The sequence below is a fragment of the Vitis riparia genome, chromosome 7, assembly GCF_004353265.1.
Source record: "Vitis riparia cultivar Riparia Gloire de Montpellier isolate 1030 chromosome 7, EGFV_Vit.rip_1.0, whole genome shotgun sequence".
NCBI lineage: Eukaryota > Viridiplantae > Streptophyta > Magnoliopsida > Vitales > Vitaceae > Vitis > Vitis riparia.
In genome coordinates, this window is record NC_048437.1 from 6,713,085 (window position 1) to 6,732,970 (window position 19,886).

The 19,886-nt window shown below is 34.8% G+C and overlaps 3 protein-coding genes across 4 annotated transcripts; 2 read left to right on the plus strand and 1 right to left on the minus strand.

Annotated features, from left to right (window-relative positions):
• The first annotated feature begins 6,630 nt into the window (after positions 1-6,630).
• On the plus strand, positions 6,631-10,980 carry LOC117917883 (receptor-like cytosolic serine/threonine-protein kinase RBK1). The gene is made up of 8 exons (XM_034834338.1): positions 6,631-6,878; positions 7,220-7,660; positions 8,988-9,245; positions 9,498-9,652; positions 9,726-9,805; positions 9,907-10,042; positions 10,141-10,290; positions 10,390-10,980. The coding sequence occupies exons 1-8, from the start codon at positions 6,839-6,841 to the stop codon at positions 10,546-10,548; spliced, it is 1,419 nt and encodes a 472-aa protein (XP_034690229.1). The 5' UTR covers positions 6,631-6,838; the 3' UTR covers positions 10,549-10,980.
• A 138-nt stretch (positions 10,981-11,118) lies between these two features.
• On the plus strand, positions 11,119-12,318 carry LOC117917884. The gene has a single exon (XM_034834339.1). The coding sequence runs from the start codon at positions 11,485-11,487 to the stop codon at positions 12,124-12,126; it is 642 nt and encodes a 213-aa protein (XP_034690230.1). The 5' UTR covers positions 11,119-11,484; the 3' UTR covers positions 12,127-12,318.
• Positions 12,319-12,427: 109 nt separating this feature from the next.
• Positions 12,428-17,679, minus strand: LOC117917882 (AP2-like ethylene-responsive transcription factor AIL6). 2 transcript variants are annotated; one of them, XM_034834336.1, is made up of 10 exons: positions 17,363-17,679; positions 16,960-17,182; positions 15,878-16,460; positions 15,453-15,535; positions 14,112-14,120; positions 13,910-13,998; positions 13,722-13,795; positions 13,580-13,630; positions 13,378-13,454; positions 12,428-13,092 (listed from the first exon to the last, which is right to left on the minus strand). In XM_034834336.1, the coding sequence occupies exons 2-10, from the start codon at positions 17,096-17,098 to the stop codon at positions 12,647-12,649; spliced, it is 1,551 nt and encodes a 516-aa protein (XP_034690227.1). In that variant the 5' UTR covers positions 17,099-17,182; positions 17,363-17,679; the 3' UTR covers positions 12,428-12,646. The 2 variants fall into 2 exon arrangements, with proteins under 2 accessions (XP_034690227.1, XP_034690228.1); XM_034834337.1 differs by having other exon boundaries at positions 17,320-17,679.
• Between the last annotated feature and the right edge of the window lie 2,207 nt (positions 17,680-19,886).

Consider the following 19,886-nt stretch of genomic DNA (forward strand, 5'->3'; position numbering starts at 1 on the left):
TTTTTTTTTTACTTAATTTTAAATAGAATTTATAAGTAAATAGTGCTTAATAGTGTTAAATATTAAATTATTTTTTATTTTTTTTATTTATTTTTAAGTATTAAGAAATAAGGAAAAATCAATATGTTACTCTTAGCATTTATAAAAAGTAAAATATTTTTTATTTTTTTTATCCGATCAAAAAAATTAAGAAATAAGTCAATAAAAAGTTAAAAAAATAAAAATAAACAATTTAAAATTTGAAAGCAAATTACTTTCCAAAAATAGTTAAATAACAAATATTACCTAAAAGAAATTATTATTTTAGCAAGGTTATTGATTTATTGATAAATGAATATTTATTAATTTATAAAGGGTATTTGGTTTTTACCATATAATACTCGTACTTATATGACTTATAAATCTAAAACAATGGATGAGTAATAATAAAAGATAGAAATACTCATAAAAAGAAAAGATATGATGTCAAAACTTAATACCCTTAAAAAAAATATAAAAAAATAAAAAATAAATAAAAACACTTTAAATATGTGATGATTTTGAGAATGGGTGAATTGAAAAAAAAAAAATATAAGTTATAAAAGGTTATTTAACATTATCTTGTGAAGTTCTACATATATACTTCACTAATTATTAATCAATATTTTCCTGAGCCTTTAATGATTTATAAAAACATTATTATCTTATATATTTAATGAGGTTATTAATTCAATGCACTTGGTTGAATTAGCACAAGAAAATTTTATTATTTAAACAAAGTTATTAATTTATGGTACATTGGTTTATCAAGGTTTACTTGTATCACAATTTATCTTTTATCAATTTCTTTTCTTGGTTCATGATTTCGAGATTAAATACTTATGCAAAAATTAAAGTACTTAATAAGTTAATAAATGAATTGATTCATCTTAAGTGTAAGAAGTCAAATTTAGAGTAATTGGTATTTAATAAAACTCAGACCCTATCTTGATTAAATTCCATGTATTCATAAGTTTTTCAAACATAATTTGTCAATACCAAACTCAATTGGTATTTCAAACAAGCTTAACTTATTATTCAAGATTGACTTATTTATCTAATTAGTTGAAAACGAAATGAGCTAAAAATAAGTTAATCTCAAGTCAAATTCAAACTTATATAAATCTTATAGTCTTATAATCAATAATTAAAAAATAAAAAAGGCCTATTTACAATCTTACTATCAACAATAAACCATTCTTAATTAAGAAACTTGTAAACTTGAAGTAGAAAAAGGATATCAATTTTAGAGTAATAAACTTTGATGCAAAGCTTAGTTAATGGACTATTGTCATTTTCGAACTTATAATATTAAAGCAAATTTTCAAGGATAGAAATTTAATAATTTTCAAATGATTAAGTGATGTTATTGAAGTTATAATCAAAATATAATTGAGAATCCGAATTTGAACTAAATGCCTTAATGAAGGCTTCAAGGCCAAACAAGCAATAAAATATTAACGATAACTTTCTTAAATTAAAGCATATTAAAGGGTGTTATCATACAAAATAATTATTTTCAAAGAATTAAATATGAGAACTTTGCGATATATATAATTCATATTAACAGTTTACAATGTACAAAATTTGAACAAAGATATTTAATTTGTGAGACTTCTAAAAATACGTGATTTTTCAAATAAGAGAGGACTATCGGATGGTACCATTGGGTCATGACTACTTTAGCGATTGAGTTTGTATTCTCGTACAAGCTAATAATGAGGATCAACACATAACCTTTGTTAACTAAGGCTACATATCGAGCATATAAAAAGAACTATTATTTTTCAAAATATGAAGTTTTTTAATGATGGTAAAATAGTTAAAATTCAAGTAAAACAAAGAAATTGAAAACATGAACACATAAGAAAAATGCAAAATTAATAAAAAATAAATAAACCCCCCAAAAAAAAAAAAATGAAGACGTATACAATAAAGATAAGGAAAAGTCCGTTAGTACTTTTGATAATGATAATATCATAAACTCCCATTATCATGACTTTTATTTGAGTTATATGTCATAAGACTTGGATTGAGTTGTTGATATGGAAGTATCCTTTGATGTAACCTTGTGGCTATTTATAATAATATTAATAATAATAATAATAAGAACAACGATAATTTTTTTCTAATTTTTTGCTAAAAAAATTATGAAGTAATTATTTTTAATCATAGTAATTTTCCTTTCTATCATTATTATTAATTGTTGGTTTCATAGCCATTGTTTTATTCTTTTCTATTATTTTTCTAAAAAACAATATGAAGTAATTATTATTATTATTATTATTACTAAAAAAATTATGAGGTATTGTTATAACTCTGTTAGAGATAGTAATTTTGACTGGGGTAGGCATTGGGCTTATAATTATCAATGATTACTATTAAGAAAATTTGAATATAGAAGAATAAGAGAGAGCAAATTCACGATACTTTTGGTTCCATCTTTATAAGCAACTTCTTTTCTCCAAAAAAAAAAAAAAAAAAACATTTTTAAATATTCATTTATTTTGTGTTATTATGGCAAAGTGCTTCAATAAAACATGTTATTTTTGAAGAACAATAAATTCATATTTTCATGTCTTCAATCCCAAAAAGCAAGAAAAAAAAAGATTTATAATGTATGTTAATAACAAATTTGAAGAAATTAAATATGATTAAAAATTAATTTTAATTTAGATTTATACAAAAATGCATCTAATTTTACAGGTGTTACAATTTAACCAAATTAAAAATAACAAAAATATTAAAAATTGAAACTAATTATGGGAAATAATTAAACAAATTTTCTGTTTCCATTATTTTCAAAACTATTTGTTTTATATAATTAAACAAATTTAGAACAACCTTCTTTTTTTCTTTACAAAAACTATTGAATTTATCTTATCATACAAACTTCTAAATGAAAATTTTCAAAGATTGTTACTTGTGTGTTTTTTCCTACAATCTAGGTTTTGAAAATTATTTTATGAAAACAAAGCAAAATATGTTTTATCTTTATATATATATATATATATATATATATATATATATATATATATATATATATATATATATATATAATATTATTAATGTTTTCAATAATTTTGCATCTATTTTGGCATTTTACAAGCAATAATAGAAATAATCAAATATTATATATTGTAAGTAGGACAAAGTGGTACTACAAACACCGAGTAAAAACATTAAGTCAAAATCGATTTATGAAAATGAAATCAAATTGGCTTTACAAGACTTAGAAGGTGTTTGTTTTTTTGGTTTTTTTGCTGAAAGTAATTTATTTTCAGATTTTAGATTGTTTATTTTTTTGTTTTTTTATAACTTATTATAAACTTTTTATTAAATATAAAAAGTCAAAATATTTAACTCTAAATAGAAAAAAAATAACATATTGATTTTTCTTTACTTTTTAATACTTAATATAAATAAAATACTACAAAACATTATTACACATTAAGTTTCTATTTAGAATGAAACAAAAAAACAAATACCACCTTAATTTTATTTAATTTTTATCACATATAAACCGATTATATCGATTTAATTCATTTTTTTACTTAAAACCAGTCAAATTAACCTTATTTACATCTCTAGATTTTAACATGAGAATGAAGAGGAGGAAAATCTCAATACTAGTGGAGCCACATGGTATGACCTTCCATGGCATATTTGCATTGAATGTCAACTTTGATTGCCACAAAAATTAGGTAGGTAGGCTTCAAATTAGATTCTCAAGGACGATTCCTGCACCAAGGTTTGGAATCAGCCTTAACCATGTTGCAATATTGTATTCCTGGAAAATCAATCAGGTGGTGAGACAACTGATCCATCGACATTTTTTTAGGACTTTCTCCATCTAACCCACTTTTCGGTTGGTGCCCCACCTTAAATTGGGAGCACCAAATCCAGCTCCGACCTAGATTGTACTAGTCTCTCTCTGGATTACATAATCCTGTTTTGTTAAAAGGTCCATTTCACTTTTGGTCATCTCAAGAAGATAAGGGGTGCCCCTTAACTTAACATTAGAAAATGAAACTGTTGCATTAGGCCGTTGATTCCGTCAAGAAAGCCTCAGAAACCCATTGAAATGTCTTCATCATTTTTGACTGGGTACGTCACAGAGTTACAGTTAAACATACTTCTCTAACTGACGTGACTTGGGTGAGGTTGGTGGGTTTAGCTTTTGGGATCGTGGGTCTTTAAAAAAATACTTTATGTCACTTTAACTGGTTTGGTTCACCCACCTAATAGATAATCTTCTCCTCCCCACTTCCATTTTCAGTCCTTTTATTATATTCCTCCCATTTTTTTGCTGACCGAAGATTAACTAACTCAATAGTCAATACCCCCTCTCATCCACAAAAAAATATCTAATGAATTTCAATTTCATTGCGTGAGATTAGAACTTTGATTCTGGGTTCATTGCGTGGCCTAGCAAAATTGGTGAAGCCTCCATGTGCTGAGGTTCACCGAGTAGATGAGTGTAGTAAAGTTAGCGGTCAGTGCCATCCTGTCATCGCCCAATCATCAATCGCTTTTCTTAAATTCGTTTTCAGTCTCTCCCCCACGAAAAATCCACATACAAGAAACCCCCACCTTGTAGCTTTTTGGTAAACGTGCCGTAGCGTGTCTAGTCAATGGGGGCATGGCAGCATTAGGACATAGGAGTTGGCCACTTCACCGCATTCACAGGAGCTACTCGGCTTGAGATGCCACGGAATGTCAAGTTGCAGCATATGGGTCATAGTCTGTTGAAAGATCAGTCATACTAGAATTGGTAATTACCCTCTTCATCGGTTACCTAGCCGATAATATACATGTTACAGTAATTAATGATATCCAGCTCAGCTAAAGCCAAGTAATAATAATGTTTTTATTGGTGATGAGTCCCATGCTTTGTGGTTGAGATATATTAATCTCAAGAGTGATTGGTTTTCTTCTACCATGTGAAAATTATTTAATATGATCACCAATCCACACGTAATAAACGAGACGAGAGAAGGAAAAGCAAAATACATTACGTATTTGAAATTTGAAACAAAGATTTTTTTCAAGGAATTAAAAGACCACCCTATCACCCAATATCGAATTCATATTTGGTAATGGTTTCTTTTATAGAAGAATATTATATAGAATATTTAATATATTTTTTTGATTATTTTGAAAAAATAAACTTTATTATCAAATAAAGAAAGTCATTAAAAAAATCTTATAAATATTTTAATTCACAAGGAAAAAAAATTATAAGATGTGAATTTGATTAATAAGGTATATTTGGAGATAAATCAAGAGCCCCCTTTTTTTTTTTTCCACAGCTATGTTTGTATATTATAAAAACAATATTTTGATTTATGTAAGAAATTGTTTTATGATTAATAACATTTTATAATACCAATATTGATATTTAAAAATAAAGATCAATTTTAATTAAAGCAAAAAATAAGAAATTATTCTAATAAGATTTGAAGAAATATTATGTGAAAAGATGCTTCTTGAAATAAAGGCTACTATATTCTCATTTGGTCGTTCAAGTGTGTTTGATAGTGATTTTTAAAAGTGTTTATAATATTTTAAAATTTTTTATTTTTTAAGTATTAAAAATATTAAAAACACTTATTAAATTTATTATCAAACGAGTTATTCTTCTAATAAAAGTGTTTTTTTCTACAACATTTCTATGAAGGAGAATTTGAAAAAATGATTCCATTAAATATTTTTAACAATATGTCATAAAAATTAAAAAAAAAATATGCTTTTAATATTAATAAATTACTAACTAAAAAAACAAAATATTATAATAAACCAAATGGTTTTATTACAAATATATATATATATATATATATATATATATATATATATATATATATATATAAACATTTATATTGTAAAAAAAAGGTCAAAAAATTATTTTTATGATTATGAAAATAGAAACCGTGCTAATACATAAAAAATTAGAAATTGATGTCACTCAATAAGTTTGTAATGATTTCGATGGAATTGTAAAAAAATTCAAAATTATTTTATGGAGATATTTGTTGGTGAGAAATTTTCACAAAAAAATTGAAGGGAGTGAAAGGATAAAAAAGGTAGTGAAATGATAAAAAAAGTAGTGAAAAACCAAAAAAGGGTGATATTTAAAGAATATTTGAAAATTTTTGAAGCCTTTTTTTTTAAAAAACACTTTCCAAATACTTCCTTAAAATCATTTTAATTGTTTTTCTAAAATTTTGGAAGTGAATAAGAAATTTTCATATTATTTTTTAAACTTTTAATTATATTAAAATATATATAATTTATAAACTATATACGTACAACTTAATGCGACAGAGGAGAAGTTCGAGGCCATTTGTTTTTGTTTTCAGAAACCAGTTTATCAGAAGAGTCAGAACTCAAAATTTTGTGGAGTTCCAAAAATGACCTTATGAAATAGGAGTTTTTATTTTGGTTTTTAGGAGGAGAACGATGGGTTGGTTGGTTAAAAGGCCTTGACACAGTACCGTTAGTCACGCCAGTAATCGAGAAATCAAAATGGACGGCTGAGATTGGAGGGGCGTAATTGGTGTAGCGTTGGATGTTGACGGAGGTGTATAAATATAGCATATATTCCAATCATCTCAGCGATGGTTTAATTTCGCTTCCTCTGCTACGTTGAGAATATCCATCTCTGAAGAAATACCATTTTTAAGTATACCCATTCCCTCCAGTCTCTTCTCCTTCAATCTCTCGAGATTCCTTTTCCTTCGCAAGGTCGCAGAAGATGTTTTGTGTTTGATTTTGTAGCTTTTATTCTCTTATCTGGGAGTTCAATTTAAAAACCTCCCAAATGGGGGACTCGGAGGAAGCCCAACTCATCCCTGTGGAAGGTCAGTTTATATTTCTTTTTTATACAAATTTGAGTTAACTTGAACCCCTGTTTGGTTTCCAGGAAAATTTTGGAAAAGAGACACACAACAAATTTGGAATATTGCTGCTTGCAGTGTTTGGGTTTGGAATAATTTAAAAATTCACCTATATTGATCCCAGTAGCTGCTTGGGATTTTTGTTTTCTGACGTCTTGACAATGATGATTATGAAACCCAATATTTAGAATTTTTCCTTATTTTCCTTTTTGTAAGCTTTCTTAAGTCTAAAAACAGAGCGGGTCGAACTGATTTTGTGTGTGGTTGTTTTTCCTTTTTCTCTTTTTTTCTTTTTGGGACTGAAGAAATTGGAGAAACAAAAGAAAAACCAGAAATAAGACCACAAGATGGTTCAAAGAAACAGGATAGCAGCGATGATCAGAACTCCCCAAGAGGGGTATTGGAGATCCCAGTGTTGGGTGGGGACTCTGATCACAGTACCTGCAGCAGTTGTTGCTCTTCTTCCAACGACAAATCGACAGTTCATCAAGAGCTGGTACGCGAGACCCATCGGTCACACTGGAAGAGTTTGTTTGGTGCTCTGAAGAAGAAGTCAGTCAGAAGATTCTCTACGATCCCGTCGCTGGCTGGTCACGAACTCTCAAGGATAAGTTTACGAAGGAAATTGGCTCGAATTCGCAGTGCTGAAGATCCAATTTCTGTTGAAGGTATGCCGGTGCCAAAGCCATCATGGCGGAGCTTCGATTACGCCGAGCTCGCCGCTGCTACTGATAATTTTAGCTCCGGTGAGGATAACCCTTTCTCCCTTTTTCATTTTATAGCAAGTATATATATGTATTGCAATCTTATAGATTTAAGACTGTATGGAAGGGGATACAAGTGAATTTTGAAAAGAATAGTTTATTTTTTCAAATCAAAATAAACTTTCTTTTATGATTAAAATAATTGTTTCCTAATTTCTAAAATTATTATTTTTACAATAGTTTCCAAAAGGTGAAGCCGCCATGTTCTTAAATTTTAGTTCTCCTTTTCAGATTCTTTTTCAATTATTTATTTATTTATTTATTTAATGGATTTAATAATGAAATAATTCTCAACATTTTCAAAATTCAAAAGCTCAAATCAGTTTAGCAAGATAGTCTATTCTTTATACACTTGACCTTCGTAATTCAAAACTTGTCTATGGTGTCCCAAGTAAATATTTTTGTTGGCTGCTTGGCTGCAGTGGAAAAGTCCATGAAAGGGCCCATCAGATGCATAAGTCCTATAACATGTCGACTTGGACGACAGATACTGTTGGCAATTTCCAATTTGCTAAGTTTGATTTATATCCATGGGGTAAGACTTTGAATAGATGGGGCATTGTATGCCTTTATTAATGCCATTAATCATCCCATCTATGGATGGGGACATCAACTTCACGGAAGCAGTCAAAAGCAGCCTCTATTCCATACCAAATGAATAACGTTTCTTTAGAGGAGGAAGTTTTGACACAGGATTGAAGGGTTAGGATTTAGAAAAGTGATAGGGGGACTTCACTGCTTACTTGATTCTTACATCTAACTTCCCAAAGGGTGTAGGTGTCTTTGGTTGAATTGGTTTGTGTTGGGTGGGGTGGGGCTGGTTAATTGATGATAGAGATGAACATGTCCCCCAAAAAGTGTCCTCTCCCATCTATATAATTGTCTGGCACATGCCAGTGTAAGCAGATTCCAGGAGAGTACATTAATGGTGAATTTTGGGCAATTTTTTCTGGTGTTTTTCAGAATTTATTTTTGAGTCCTCAAAGTCCAAGTTGACTAGTTCACCCTGTGGAATTCCACAAGGACCAACTAAAAATGAGTGGTTACCAATTTTCAAATCACTTGCTACTTCTGGTCAATGGGTTGCAAGTGAACTATAAGGATGATCGTTGATAAGTTACTTCTGTGGCAGTTCATCAACTACATGTATAATGGTCATAGTTAATGTGAAACCAGCGAGTTTTGAAAAAAATTTGTATATATTGGATTGAATAACTTCAAATTTCAAGCTTAACCAAATCTTTTGCATCTTTTTTGGATTAATATACAAAGTTGTAGACTTACCAGTGCATGTATCTGACTTCGACAGAGAATTTGATTGGGAAAGGGGGACATGCAGAAGTATACAGAGGGTGCTTATCTGATGGTCAACTTGTTGCAGTCAAGAAGCTAATGAAGAAAGAGAAGGAAGATGAGGAGAGAACCGGAGATTTCTTATCAGAGCTTGGAATTATTGCACATATTGACCACCCAAATGCTGCTCGATTGATTGGGTTTGGTGTTGATGGTGGTTTGCACCTTGTCCTCCAATTCTCTCCTCAAGGGAGCCTTGCTTCTGTTCTCCACGGTGATGGATCTCTCATTACATTTTTTATTTCCTTCTTTAGATTTTATTAGAGATTTCTCTGCTTTAGTCACTATAAACATGCAACAGACCCCTTGGAAAATGAATTTTTGCTGCTCAGCAGCAGTAAGGGTGCCTCCTCCTACTATCCATAAAGCAGCAGGACCTTCTGGTTGGAAAATGCTTTCTCACTTTCTAGTAATGGACATTAATCACATATTTCTTTTACTGATAAGGAGACATTGAGTGTTTCAGGTACAACAGAAAGTCTAGAATGGAAGATAAGGTTTAAGGTGGCTGTAGGGGTAGCAGAAGGATTGCAGTATCTCCACCAAGGCTGCCACAGGCGCATAATTCACAGAGACATCAAAGCTTCTAACATATTACTCACCCAAGATTACCAACCTCAGGTATTTCTGACTTTCATGTATTGTTTCTTGTTTGGAACAATCACAAGTTTGTGACTTCATTTATGCCTTGCAGATTTCTGATTTTGGACTAGCGAAGTGGCTTCCAGACAAATGGGCTCACCATGTTGTCTTCCCTATTGAAGGCACATTCGGGTAATTGCAGTGCAGCTTCAATGCTCTGTTTTGTACATTTTTTTTTCCACTTTCATGTGTTCTTAATATTTGGGGCTTCTGTATCTTGGACTGGATTTCAGGTATTTGGCCCCCGAGTATTTTATGCATGGGATTGTTGATGAAAAGACCGATGTTTTTGCATTTGGGGTTTTATTATTAGAGCTCATAACAGGTCGTCATGCAGTTGATTCATCTCGACAGAGCCTGGTGATTTGGGTATAGTTAAACTAAAGTGAACTCTCATAAAATTTGCATTTGATCTCTGCATGTTATGTTAATTTGCAGAGTTCATGTTCACACCTTTATGCGTACAGGCAAAGCCACTGCTGGATGCAAATGATGTTAAAGAACTAGCAGATTCTCGGTTGGGAGATTGCTATGATCTTGGAGAAATGAAGCGAGCCATGCTGACAGCCTCAATGTGCATTCATCACTCATCCTCCATGCGTCCAGAAATGAACCGGGTATGAAGTTCTTATCTCCTCCCTCCATTCCGCAGTTCATTAAAATCTCCATTGTAATGGCACAAGATTGATAGCAGAGGTGAATTTTGGAGAGTGTAGGTTGTGCAGCTACTGAGGGGAGAGGGCAAATCACCAGAACCAAAGCAGAAGTCCAATGTGGGGAGAGCCCTCATTTTAGATGACTCTGACTTGGCAGACTATACCCCTACTAGCTATCTGAGGGATCTCAATCGCCATATGGAGCTGGTTCTGGAATGACCCCTTGGTGCATACCTTCTTCACCATTGTTGTTGCTGCTGCTTTTGTGCAGTTATCAGTGTGAAAGTTTAGAATGGTGTGGCCCTACAATATATGCCACACCAGTTAAGATAGAATTAAGTCTTAGCATCCCAAAACCAAAAAGTTGTATTGGTTTTCCTAGGGGATGTATTGTTGTGTAGAGAAGACTAGCCGAGGAAGCATATGAACAATGCACAAGCATATAAGAGAAGAAGCATATGCGGATGGTGTGTAGTTGTATTGCATACAGATTAGAAATTTTATGTTTATTTGCTATGCTTCTCGGTCATCCATCATGGTTGTAAATATTTGTGATTGTCAAGTGAGAAACTGACCTACTCAGGATGGGTATACAATGAAGATTTAGGGACTAAAAGAAATTGAAGAAAAGATGTTAGCTTCACGAACCAATTCCATTATACGTCTCATTCCCAAAAGTCTTTATTTAGATACAACATTATAAGTTCACTATTTTAACATGATATTAAGGAAAAATAAATGTCGGGGCATATTCCCTAATTTCCTTTATTAGCAATATTTGTAATATTTGTGCATTATACCATGTTTTTAAAAAAAAAACATTTGACATATCAAACAACTAGAGGAAAAGATATTCAAAATTTGTGACAAGCATAGACAGAAGGTGAAATTTAGAGTGGAAGTGGGCTAGGGTTCATGAGTCGCTAAAAACTAGGTTGTTTTCTTAAGTGTGTTGGCTGTCACACAAACTATTTGGCAACTGGGCTGCAACAATAGGGTCCACAACACTAGTTAGGTGGGTCCGGTTGCACTGGATCAAATGAGTTGGGCCCTCGTCCATCGAAAGGCCCTTTTACAGCCATTTACCTGCTCCTGCTTGGCTGCTTCTAGTCCTATCATCATACTCGGAAAGGGTTTGTGGGATTGTTTGGAAGCATGGCTCCCGATGTTCTTGTACAAGCGGGGCTTCTGATCCTAACCCTAGTTATATTCGTTGCTATGTACAAGCTCCCCAAACAAGCCCTAGCCAAGCTCCGTCTCAAGAACCGAGCTACGGTCCAAGCCAACCGTCACTTCTTCCAAGGGGCTCAGCTACTCGCTCGAGCCAGATCCGCCCAGAAGCGAGCTACTTCCCTAACCCTAGCCCAAAGTGCAGTCGCCGAAGCCAACAAAGCCCTCAATCTGGACCCCAAGGACGCCGGCGCTCAGATCCTCAAAGCCTTGGCCTTGGATCTTCAGGGCCACAAGTCCTCTGCCCTCAGATCCCTCGACGCCGCCCTCTCGCCGCCGGCAGTGAAGTCACTCTCTGATCGAGAGCGAGGGGACGCGCTGTTTAAGAGGGCGGAGTTGCGGGTGGCTATAAACCGGAGGCGGAGGGTTGACTCGGCGGTAGCGGACCTAGTGGAGGCGGTGAGGCTGAGCGAGGATAACTGCAAGGCGTTCTGTTTGTTGGGTGAGTGTTATGAGCACAAAGGGATGAAGGATGAGGCCAGGAAGGCCTTTCTCCAGGCCCTGAAGATCGAGCCCACTTCAGATGCTGCCCGCCAGGCCTTGGAACGCTTGGCCTCACCTTCCTGAACTTCAGAGTGGGCTGGGCTGGGCTTGACTTGACTAGGAAGTGCCTACAACGTTGTTATAATCCCAGTGGTCTCATCAGTTATTGTTTGGATGTAATGGTAATACACTTTTCCTTGTATGCAAAATTTCTGGTCCACACTATTTTTGCATATTATGCAACAAGATAATGGATGTAACGCATTGGCTTTGCTATGGGTTCTCATGTGTTGATGGAAGGAAGGAAATATATACATATATGATAGGGCAGCAACAACGATCCAACGGAGTGCAAAATTGAAGAAAATTAAAAAAGAAATTCAGCTGTTAAAAAAAAAAGATTAGGGCTCCCATTCAACATCCATTGAGAAGTTTACAAAACCTAGTTTTCCTAGCATAACTAGAACTTCATCTTGTCTCAAACAAAACCTCATATGTTTCAACAACTGCTAAAAGTCATGAAAGAGGTGGTGGGTCAGATGTGGGTCAGCTGGGTAGGAAGCACAAACAAGAGCTTTTGCTAATTGTTAGCATAATTGTGCGGTCAGTAGGACTGGTGAGGCCATATGAAAAACTCAGCTGGAGGCGGCAGCAAAGCCATTGGGGTTGCCATAGAGGAGGAGGTCGTGCCTGGGGAGTTGGAGGCGCCCATGTTACTGGAGTGAAGATGGTTGAAGAGGTTGTGATGATAAAATGCCGTTGCAGTATCTAATGGAATTCCACATGGGATTGCAGGAATTGGTTGGATTGCGCCGAAAGTGATGCCACTGCTGCTGGCGCTGGACTGAGTTTGCTGGTCCAGGTTCAAACAAGGCTTCTGATCTGATTCAAGCGAGAGCTTTAGCCGCTTTGCTGCTCCACCAATGGGAAGAGCACTATTTGCAATTGCTTCCACATCATATCGGTTCATCTCGAAATTGGTCACCGCATTCACACCCCTGAACTTTATGGCTGCTATGTCATATGCCTCTGCTGCTTCCTCTTCGGTGGCTGACACCACGAGTTACAAGGGATTATTATGTGAACAATATGCTTCTTTTTGAGACCCCTCTTTTAAGACATGAGCCTAATTATAGCACGTCCAGTGACCAGACGGGCTCAAACTGGTGAAGTTGTGGAGAATTTGAATTGACCTACAACCCTCTCCTCTTCAAACACTTTTCCTCACTTAAATCAGTCCACACTTCAGAATAGACATTCTGAAGCTCACCAGGTTTGAGCCAGTCTAGTCGTTAATCTCGTTATCATTATCTAAAGTTAAAATTGCATATTTACCAAATGTCCCCAGGTACAAGTCTTTATTTCCAGCAACTCGACCTATCCTTGCTTGCCATCGACCTTGTTGATGATGCCTGCAAGATCATTATACTTGCCCGCTTTACAACAAGCTAATATGTAGTCTTAATGGAAAAGAATATGTCGAAAATGGACTCAACACCGAAAGTTGTATGCTTCAAATGAATGGAAATGTTCACACCTTGTGACACCCCTGTAAATGGAAGCTCCCCTTGAAAAGCCACTACTTTTCCTGAAAATTTTGGAAGAAATAAAAGTTCAATTTTTATTTATGGATGAGATAACAAATACAACAGACTACAGATAGGTGGGTTATGGTATACCTTCTCAGTGAAGCGATGAATTCTTGCTTGGTCACATGTTTCATCTCCTCCAATTCTTTGGTATAATTTGAAACCTGAAAGAAATGCCAACTACCTGGTTAACAAAGTCCTCATAATGGGTAAGTAGTTCTCCATGCAGCAAAAAGTGGTTCACAGAATTGAGAGTTTTAGAAGAGCATATATATTACAGGGAAATTGGTAGTTGCAGAAGCACCCCAGTACTTTAGAGCTGCTAAATCATAGGCCCTTGCTGCCTTTTCTTCCTTGTCATACCCACCTGATAATTTACACAAGTCCATCATAATTAATTTAATACTCTGTAATACTGTTCAACCCAGTATTAGAGGATTTGTTAGAAAGAACAAAAGGAAGCGAACGGGATTTTCTTACCCAAGTACACTGTTAATTATGTGTGTTCACACATCCAGCAACAACCAACAATCCAGAATCCACGTTTCATGCAACAGTGAAGAAGAATTCCAATATCAGCTTACAGAATGGTCAAATATTTCTGCTAGAAAACTATTTCCCACAAGCAAACAAGAAAGAACCATATGCCACATGGTTTTTGTCAGATTCATCTCCCGGCAAATAGTTTATTCCCTTTCTCAGAAAGTGAGAAAAGTAAAGAGTGGAAAATCCCATTCTCAAGCATGTCTGAGTTGCTTCCAGTTTTCACATGTGAGCGGCCAGTGAGACTTCAAACTGCCTTAGAAGATACAAATACAGCTATTCTATAAACAGCCCTAAAAGACGCGGCAACCATGGGGGCTCAATTAGCAAATTGTAAGTACAAATAAACAAACTGAACTTTTTTCCCCAACAAAATTTTCTAATAAATTTTCCATACTTCATCTAAAGATGCCCCCGCCCCCATTTTCCTGGTGTACCCACCAACATCTGGTGTCAGTACATGAACAATGGGTTATGGGGTGGAACCCCGCCGCATCTCAGGCACCCTGGGCTGGCAGCCAGCGCTGGAAGCAGGGTGTTGACTCTAAGTTCTAACCATGGGATAAAGCCCTCCCCTCCATTCACACACAGAATACGGAAAGGACTTTTTAAAAATAAGAATTAAGATAAAAATAATAATAATAATAAGCCCACCTTACATGACTTGTAAAACTAGAATAATACAACCAGCATGAATAAATGCGTTTCAGCGAAAATGGTGGGTGCTTTTAATTTCAATTGGGTGGGTGGGTTGGTCAAACCTAGACTCTGTGTTGCAGGAAAAAGAAAAGCAAAAGTAAAAGCCATCTAATAAATTTTCAGAACAAGTGTTCAGAGTTCAGACGCGTCCATGTCTGTAACATCTTGGCGGTGGTCCTGTCATCCTCGCAGCCAGAAAACATGATACGGGCAACTTATAGGAGAGGGGAGAGAGGAAAGCGATGAAGTTGGATGGAAAGAGAAGCCAACAAAGCAAACCCACATGAACAAAATGGCGGCCCATCTGATCAAATCAATGAAAGAAGGGAAGCAGAGGGACAGAGAAAGTGCAGTGAAAGAAGTACAATTGTACCTATATATACCATCAGTCAATCAATCATCATAAAAGACTGATGAGATGGAAATGCCCACTACCACCACCACAGCCCATTAAATGTCTTTTTACTTCCACTCAGTGCATGCAAATTTCTTTTCATTGTTACAGTATTTTCCTTAATATATACAATATAGCATCGGATTTTCTTACATAAATGGACAGTATATGAGAGAGAGAAAGACCTTGACGCCCCTTCCTGGCCTGGCCCTCCCTTCTGCTGCTGTTATCCCACAGATGCGCTTCATATCTACCCGTCCACCTGTGTCTGCAAAGCAATACAGAAAGCAATAAACTAGTTTGTTCCCTATACACACTGATGAACAAGTTCCCAGGAACCCAAACACTTGAAACAGTGAATGCTGTTACGAAACCACTTGTTCCATGTGAGAAATGCTACCCAGAGAACTCACCTACACCCTCAACTGTAACACCTTTTTCATGTGAAAGGCAATCCACAAAACTCAAGACCATAAAAATGGCTCATATTTTGATTCAAAACCCCATTATCCACTTTTGGGATTCGAAAATGGAGTAAAGGGGTGCTAACAAAGGAAAAGATTGGACTAATGCCAGATGTAACCCAGAGAGGAAAAAACGGTATCCATACCTGGTAACTCCCCTGTAAATAGATGTTCTTTGGCCAAAGGTATCAGCAATCTTTTTAGAGCAATCAGAATCAGCTGAAACAATAGCCTGCTGATCAGATCTCTGAGTAGTCGTAGTCGTAGTCGTAACCCCAAGTGACAATGCCCCTGTAGGACAATGCGAGAAGGCCAACTCGTTCCCTGACTCAATCGAATGACCTGGAAAATCGCTCGATGCGAGCTGGGTTCTCCCAATGGACGATGAGTCTTCCACTTCCGATCCCGAGTTAGTAGAAAAGGCTTGAAATCCTGCCGTCGCCGCAATGGCTTTGAGATCTTGTTGTTCGTTGAAGTAAGCAGAACCATGGTCGTAGATGTGAGTCAGGGAGGAATCTTGGGTCTCTGTTTGGCTTTCCGAATATCGGACCAAGGACGATGAGTCGCCGCCAAGGAAGTCCTCGAGCTTGGGAATCTGTTGGTGATGGAGTTGAGGGTCGACGAAGCTTGTGAGCATGGACGAGTTGGTAATGCTTGGTGTAGCAGCCTCTTTTACTTGATAGTCGTCTCCTTCTGTGTACATAACTTGAGGCTTAGGATTTGTCCACCCTGCAAAGAGACGCGTCAACTCAGTAACTCAGTTCGAGTTGCGCTATCTTGGATATGTAATCTCTATATACCCGTTTGATTGCTAAGAAACTAGGGCAAAAAAATATTGAAACAATATCTCCTGTTGTGATTTGGTTTAAATGAAAAGACAAAATCAGCTTAACTAGCTTAGTTGAGTTCCCCCTTTCTTTGCTGCTATGCAATAGATAATATAAATTTCAAAACTCGCTTTCCTCGTTTTTCTAGGGAACCAAACAGAAGCCCAAAAAATTCTGGGTATTTTTAGTCATTAGCGGATGGACATAAGGAGTGAGCTGGGGCATTTCTCCAACTGACCGGCTGTCGGACACTAATGCTCCATTTGATTGCTGATAAATGACTTAAAACCAAGTCAAAGCGCGGAGTCTTACTACAGATTTGGGTTGGAGTTCTTCACATTTTCTCAGCAACCAAACAGAGCTTAAAGTCTCCAGATTAAATAAATAAATAATGGGTATACCGTTTGCATAGAAGTTATCGACATAGTAATGCGGAGAAGCAGCAGACGAGCTCTCATAGGGCATAATCTGAGACTCTGAACACCGCAGCATTTCCATGGGAGAGAGCGAAAAAGAGAGCCAGTTAGTCACCGGTGCCATTGTTTTCGCGAACTTCTTCAGCCACTAATCTTTCGCTTCTCTAATAGCGGATCGCATTCATCCTCCGTTTGGTGGTGGAGAAAACTGAAACAAAGCCAGAATATCCCACGTTAAGCCAAACACCGAAGTCAAGTGGGAAAGATTAATTTTGGCTCTCTCAAGTCTCACCTCCCAAACAAGAACCCAAAAAGAAAATGAAATAGAAAAATAAAATCACCCACCCAATATTGGAAAAAGGAGAAGAAACAACGAAGCGTTAATTACCAGGAGTGAGCATGTGAAGAAGAGGAGGAGAAAAGTTGGAGAATGAGGAAGTAGAAGAAGGAAGTGGGGTAAAAGATAGAGAAGAGAGCAGAAGGAGCGTTGAAGGGTGATCAGAAACGCATTGCATGCAACTCCACTTGTAACTAAAGCTGCTGCTTCAACCTAACAAAAAATCACTTATGTAGAAAGTAGAAAGTAGAAAGAGAAAGCGAAAGAGGAGAGAGCGGGTGTGTGACTGTGTGGGAATTGGGATTAGACCGGGGAGCACTCAGCGGTTTCATATGCCATTGGGCGTAAAATCAGAGAGAGAGAGAGAGAGAGAGAGAGAGAGAGGAGAGCAGAGAGAGGTTTATGTGAAATTATGAATAAAATAATAGAGAGGAGTGACTTTTTAGCTCTGCGCTCAGGAAAATTTGTCTGAAACAAACAACGTTGCGAAGGATCCGGGCTGGCAATACCCACAGTGAATTTGTTACCCCCCTTAGTTCTCCTTTCTTACCCATTTGCCCTTTTCTTTTCTCTCTATTCTCCGCACTTGCCCCCCTCTTTTTTTCTTATTTTAATTTAAATTATTCACTTCTTTTTTCCTAAATTATCATATTTAAATTTATTTATTAAATTTTCATACCATATTAAAAATATTTATAAATACATAAAATAATTATAAAAAAAATATCATGATGTAAAAAAGCTCTCCTCCCATATTTTATTTTATTTTTAATTAAGTAAACAAGCTATTCTATCAAACATTTTTTTTTTTTTGCTTTAAATCACGTCATCATCGTACTATTCTATCAAACATATGTAAGTTTATTAAATTAATTTAATGATTTAATAATTTAATTTAAGATATTAAGTTTAAATATATTTAATAAAATACCTTTAAATTTTTAGTTAAAATAATTAAAAAATTTTTAATTTTAAATCTCTTTTATTATTAATGACTTCACATTTTTTATATCATATAATGTATTACTTAAGATTAATAAATATAAATATTAATTAAAATTAATAAGAATAAATATATGAATTTGATGATTTTAAAAAGTAAGCTAATTTTATCAAATAACTTCAATGCCTAAAATAAAAATCAAGTAATATTATGAAAATCATACAAAAGGAAATTCATGCCCAATTTGGCAATTATTTTTTAAAACAGTTTTAAAAATGGTTTTTGAAAATTATTTTATAATGTTTTATAGAATAGAATTTGTTCAAAAGTCTAAAATGTTTTTAACCTATTTTTTGTTATTTTTATATATGTTTTAAAAATATTTTTTATGTATAAAACTTTATTTTTTATCATTATATATGTTTATATAGTTATTTTTTAAAGCAACTCTTAATAAATAAATTTAAAAAGTTGAAAACAATAAAAATATGTTTTCTGAAAAAACCTTATTTTCTATTTTTAAAAATAAAAAATAAAAAACAGTTTTCTAGTTGTCAAACATTTTTCCAATTTTTTTATTATAAAAAATATAAAATTATTTTCGAAAACAATTTCCAAACAATCCCATAAATCTTGTTATAAAAATAAAGTCCATAACATTTATCACTCTAGAATTTTAAACCACTTAATCTCAGGACTTAAATAATATTTGTATTTAAGTATGATGTGTTGGTGTCGAGCCAACCAGAGTCAAGTCCATCTAGTCTAATTAGAGTCAGGTAGACTTCCTCCCTTCTTCACGTTTCTTGAAGAGTCCGTTTATTAGAGTCAGACGGGCTTCTTCCCTGCACAAAAAGATATTCGGACGAGTGGTCTGGGCGCGTCCCTCCGAAGCTTAAGACATACAACAATAACTCTTACCTATTTTGTGAGAGAGAATGAGCATATGTGCACGCGTACCTTGTTTGTGCTTTTTAAGGGGTTTATATAGAACTGATGACACAATCACTGTAGTGCTGACTATGCACTCTAATCTTTCTTGTAATAATGATTGCCCTTAGGGCGATTGAGCAATCATATCAGATTAGGGCGACTGACTGGTGTTATCTACTGATGTGCCAAAATCTCGGACCGTGCAATTGACTGTTTATTTAGTTTGTCAATGTCTGGGATTGTGTGTAACAATTAATTGACATGAACTTTTAGACGTAAATGGAGTTTCATTTACTGCTTAAACATCAGGCGTCTAATTCGTTGTTCAGATGTCAGGTGTCTGGGTATGCACTTGGATATCAGGTGTGGTTGATCACTCATACCAAAAGTCTTGAGGACTTGACTAGATTGATTTGTCCGTCTAAGAGTCCAACGAGCCCAGTCTGTCGATTCTGTCCAAGCTTGTGGAAGAAGGTAGACCTCTCACTTCTGATACCAGATAGAGTGATCTCAACGGGTAACAAGTTTGTCCTGGTCGAACAAAGGATCTTGAGCTCGAAAAGGATGTGTGAAGGGAAACCATGCTTACCTCATGTGTATTTAGAAAAATCCTTCAATTTTAGATATTAAATTTTCAATAAAAAAAAAAAAAAAACCCTTTTAAGATCCTTTTTCTAATTCATGATAAGGACTCCACAC

What these genes read in the sequence shown, in the direction of transcription:
- LOC117917882 (XM_034834336.1), bottom strand. Translation starts at nt 17,098, where the DNA reads ATGGCACCGGTGACTAACTGGCTCTCTTTTTCGCTCTCTCCCATGGAA. An exon ending in TTCATCGCTTCACTGAGAAG is followed by an intron (nt 13,631 to 13,721) that starts GTATACCATAAC and finishes CAAAATTTTCAG; the next exon opens with GAAAAGTAGTGGCTTTTCAA. An exon ending in CTTGTACCTGGGGACATTTG is followed by an intron (nt 13,093 to 13,377) that starts GTAAATATGCAA and finishes TCGTGGTGTCAG; the next exon opens with CCACCGAAGAGGAAGCAGCA.
- LOC117917883 (XM_034834338.1), top strand. Translation starts at nt 6,839, where the DNA reads ATGGGGGACTCGGAGGAAGCCCAACTCATCCCTGTGGAAG. An exon ending in CCTTGCTTCTGTTCTCCACG is followed by an intron (nt 9,246 to 9,497) that starts GTGATGGATCTC and finishes TGAGTGTTTCAG; the next exon opens with GTACAACAGAAAGTCTAGAA. An exon ending in CCCAAGATTACCAACCTCAG is followed by an intron (nt 9,653 to 9,725) that starts GTATTTCTGACT and finishes TATGCCTTGCAG; the next exon opens with ATTTCTGATTTTGGACTAGC.
- LOC117917884 (XM_034834339.1), top strand. Translation starts at nt 11,485, where the DNA reads ATGGCTCCCGATGTTCTTGTACAAGCGGGGCTTCTGATCCTAACCCTA.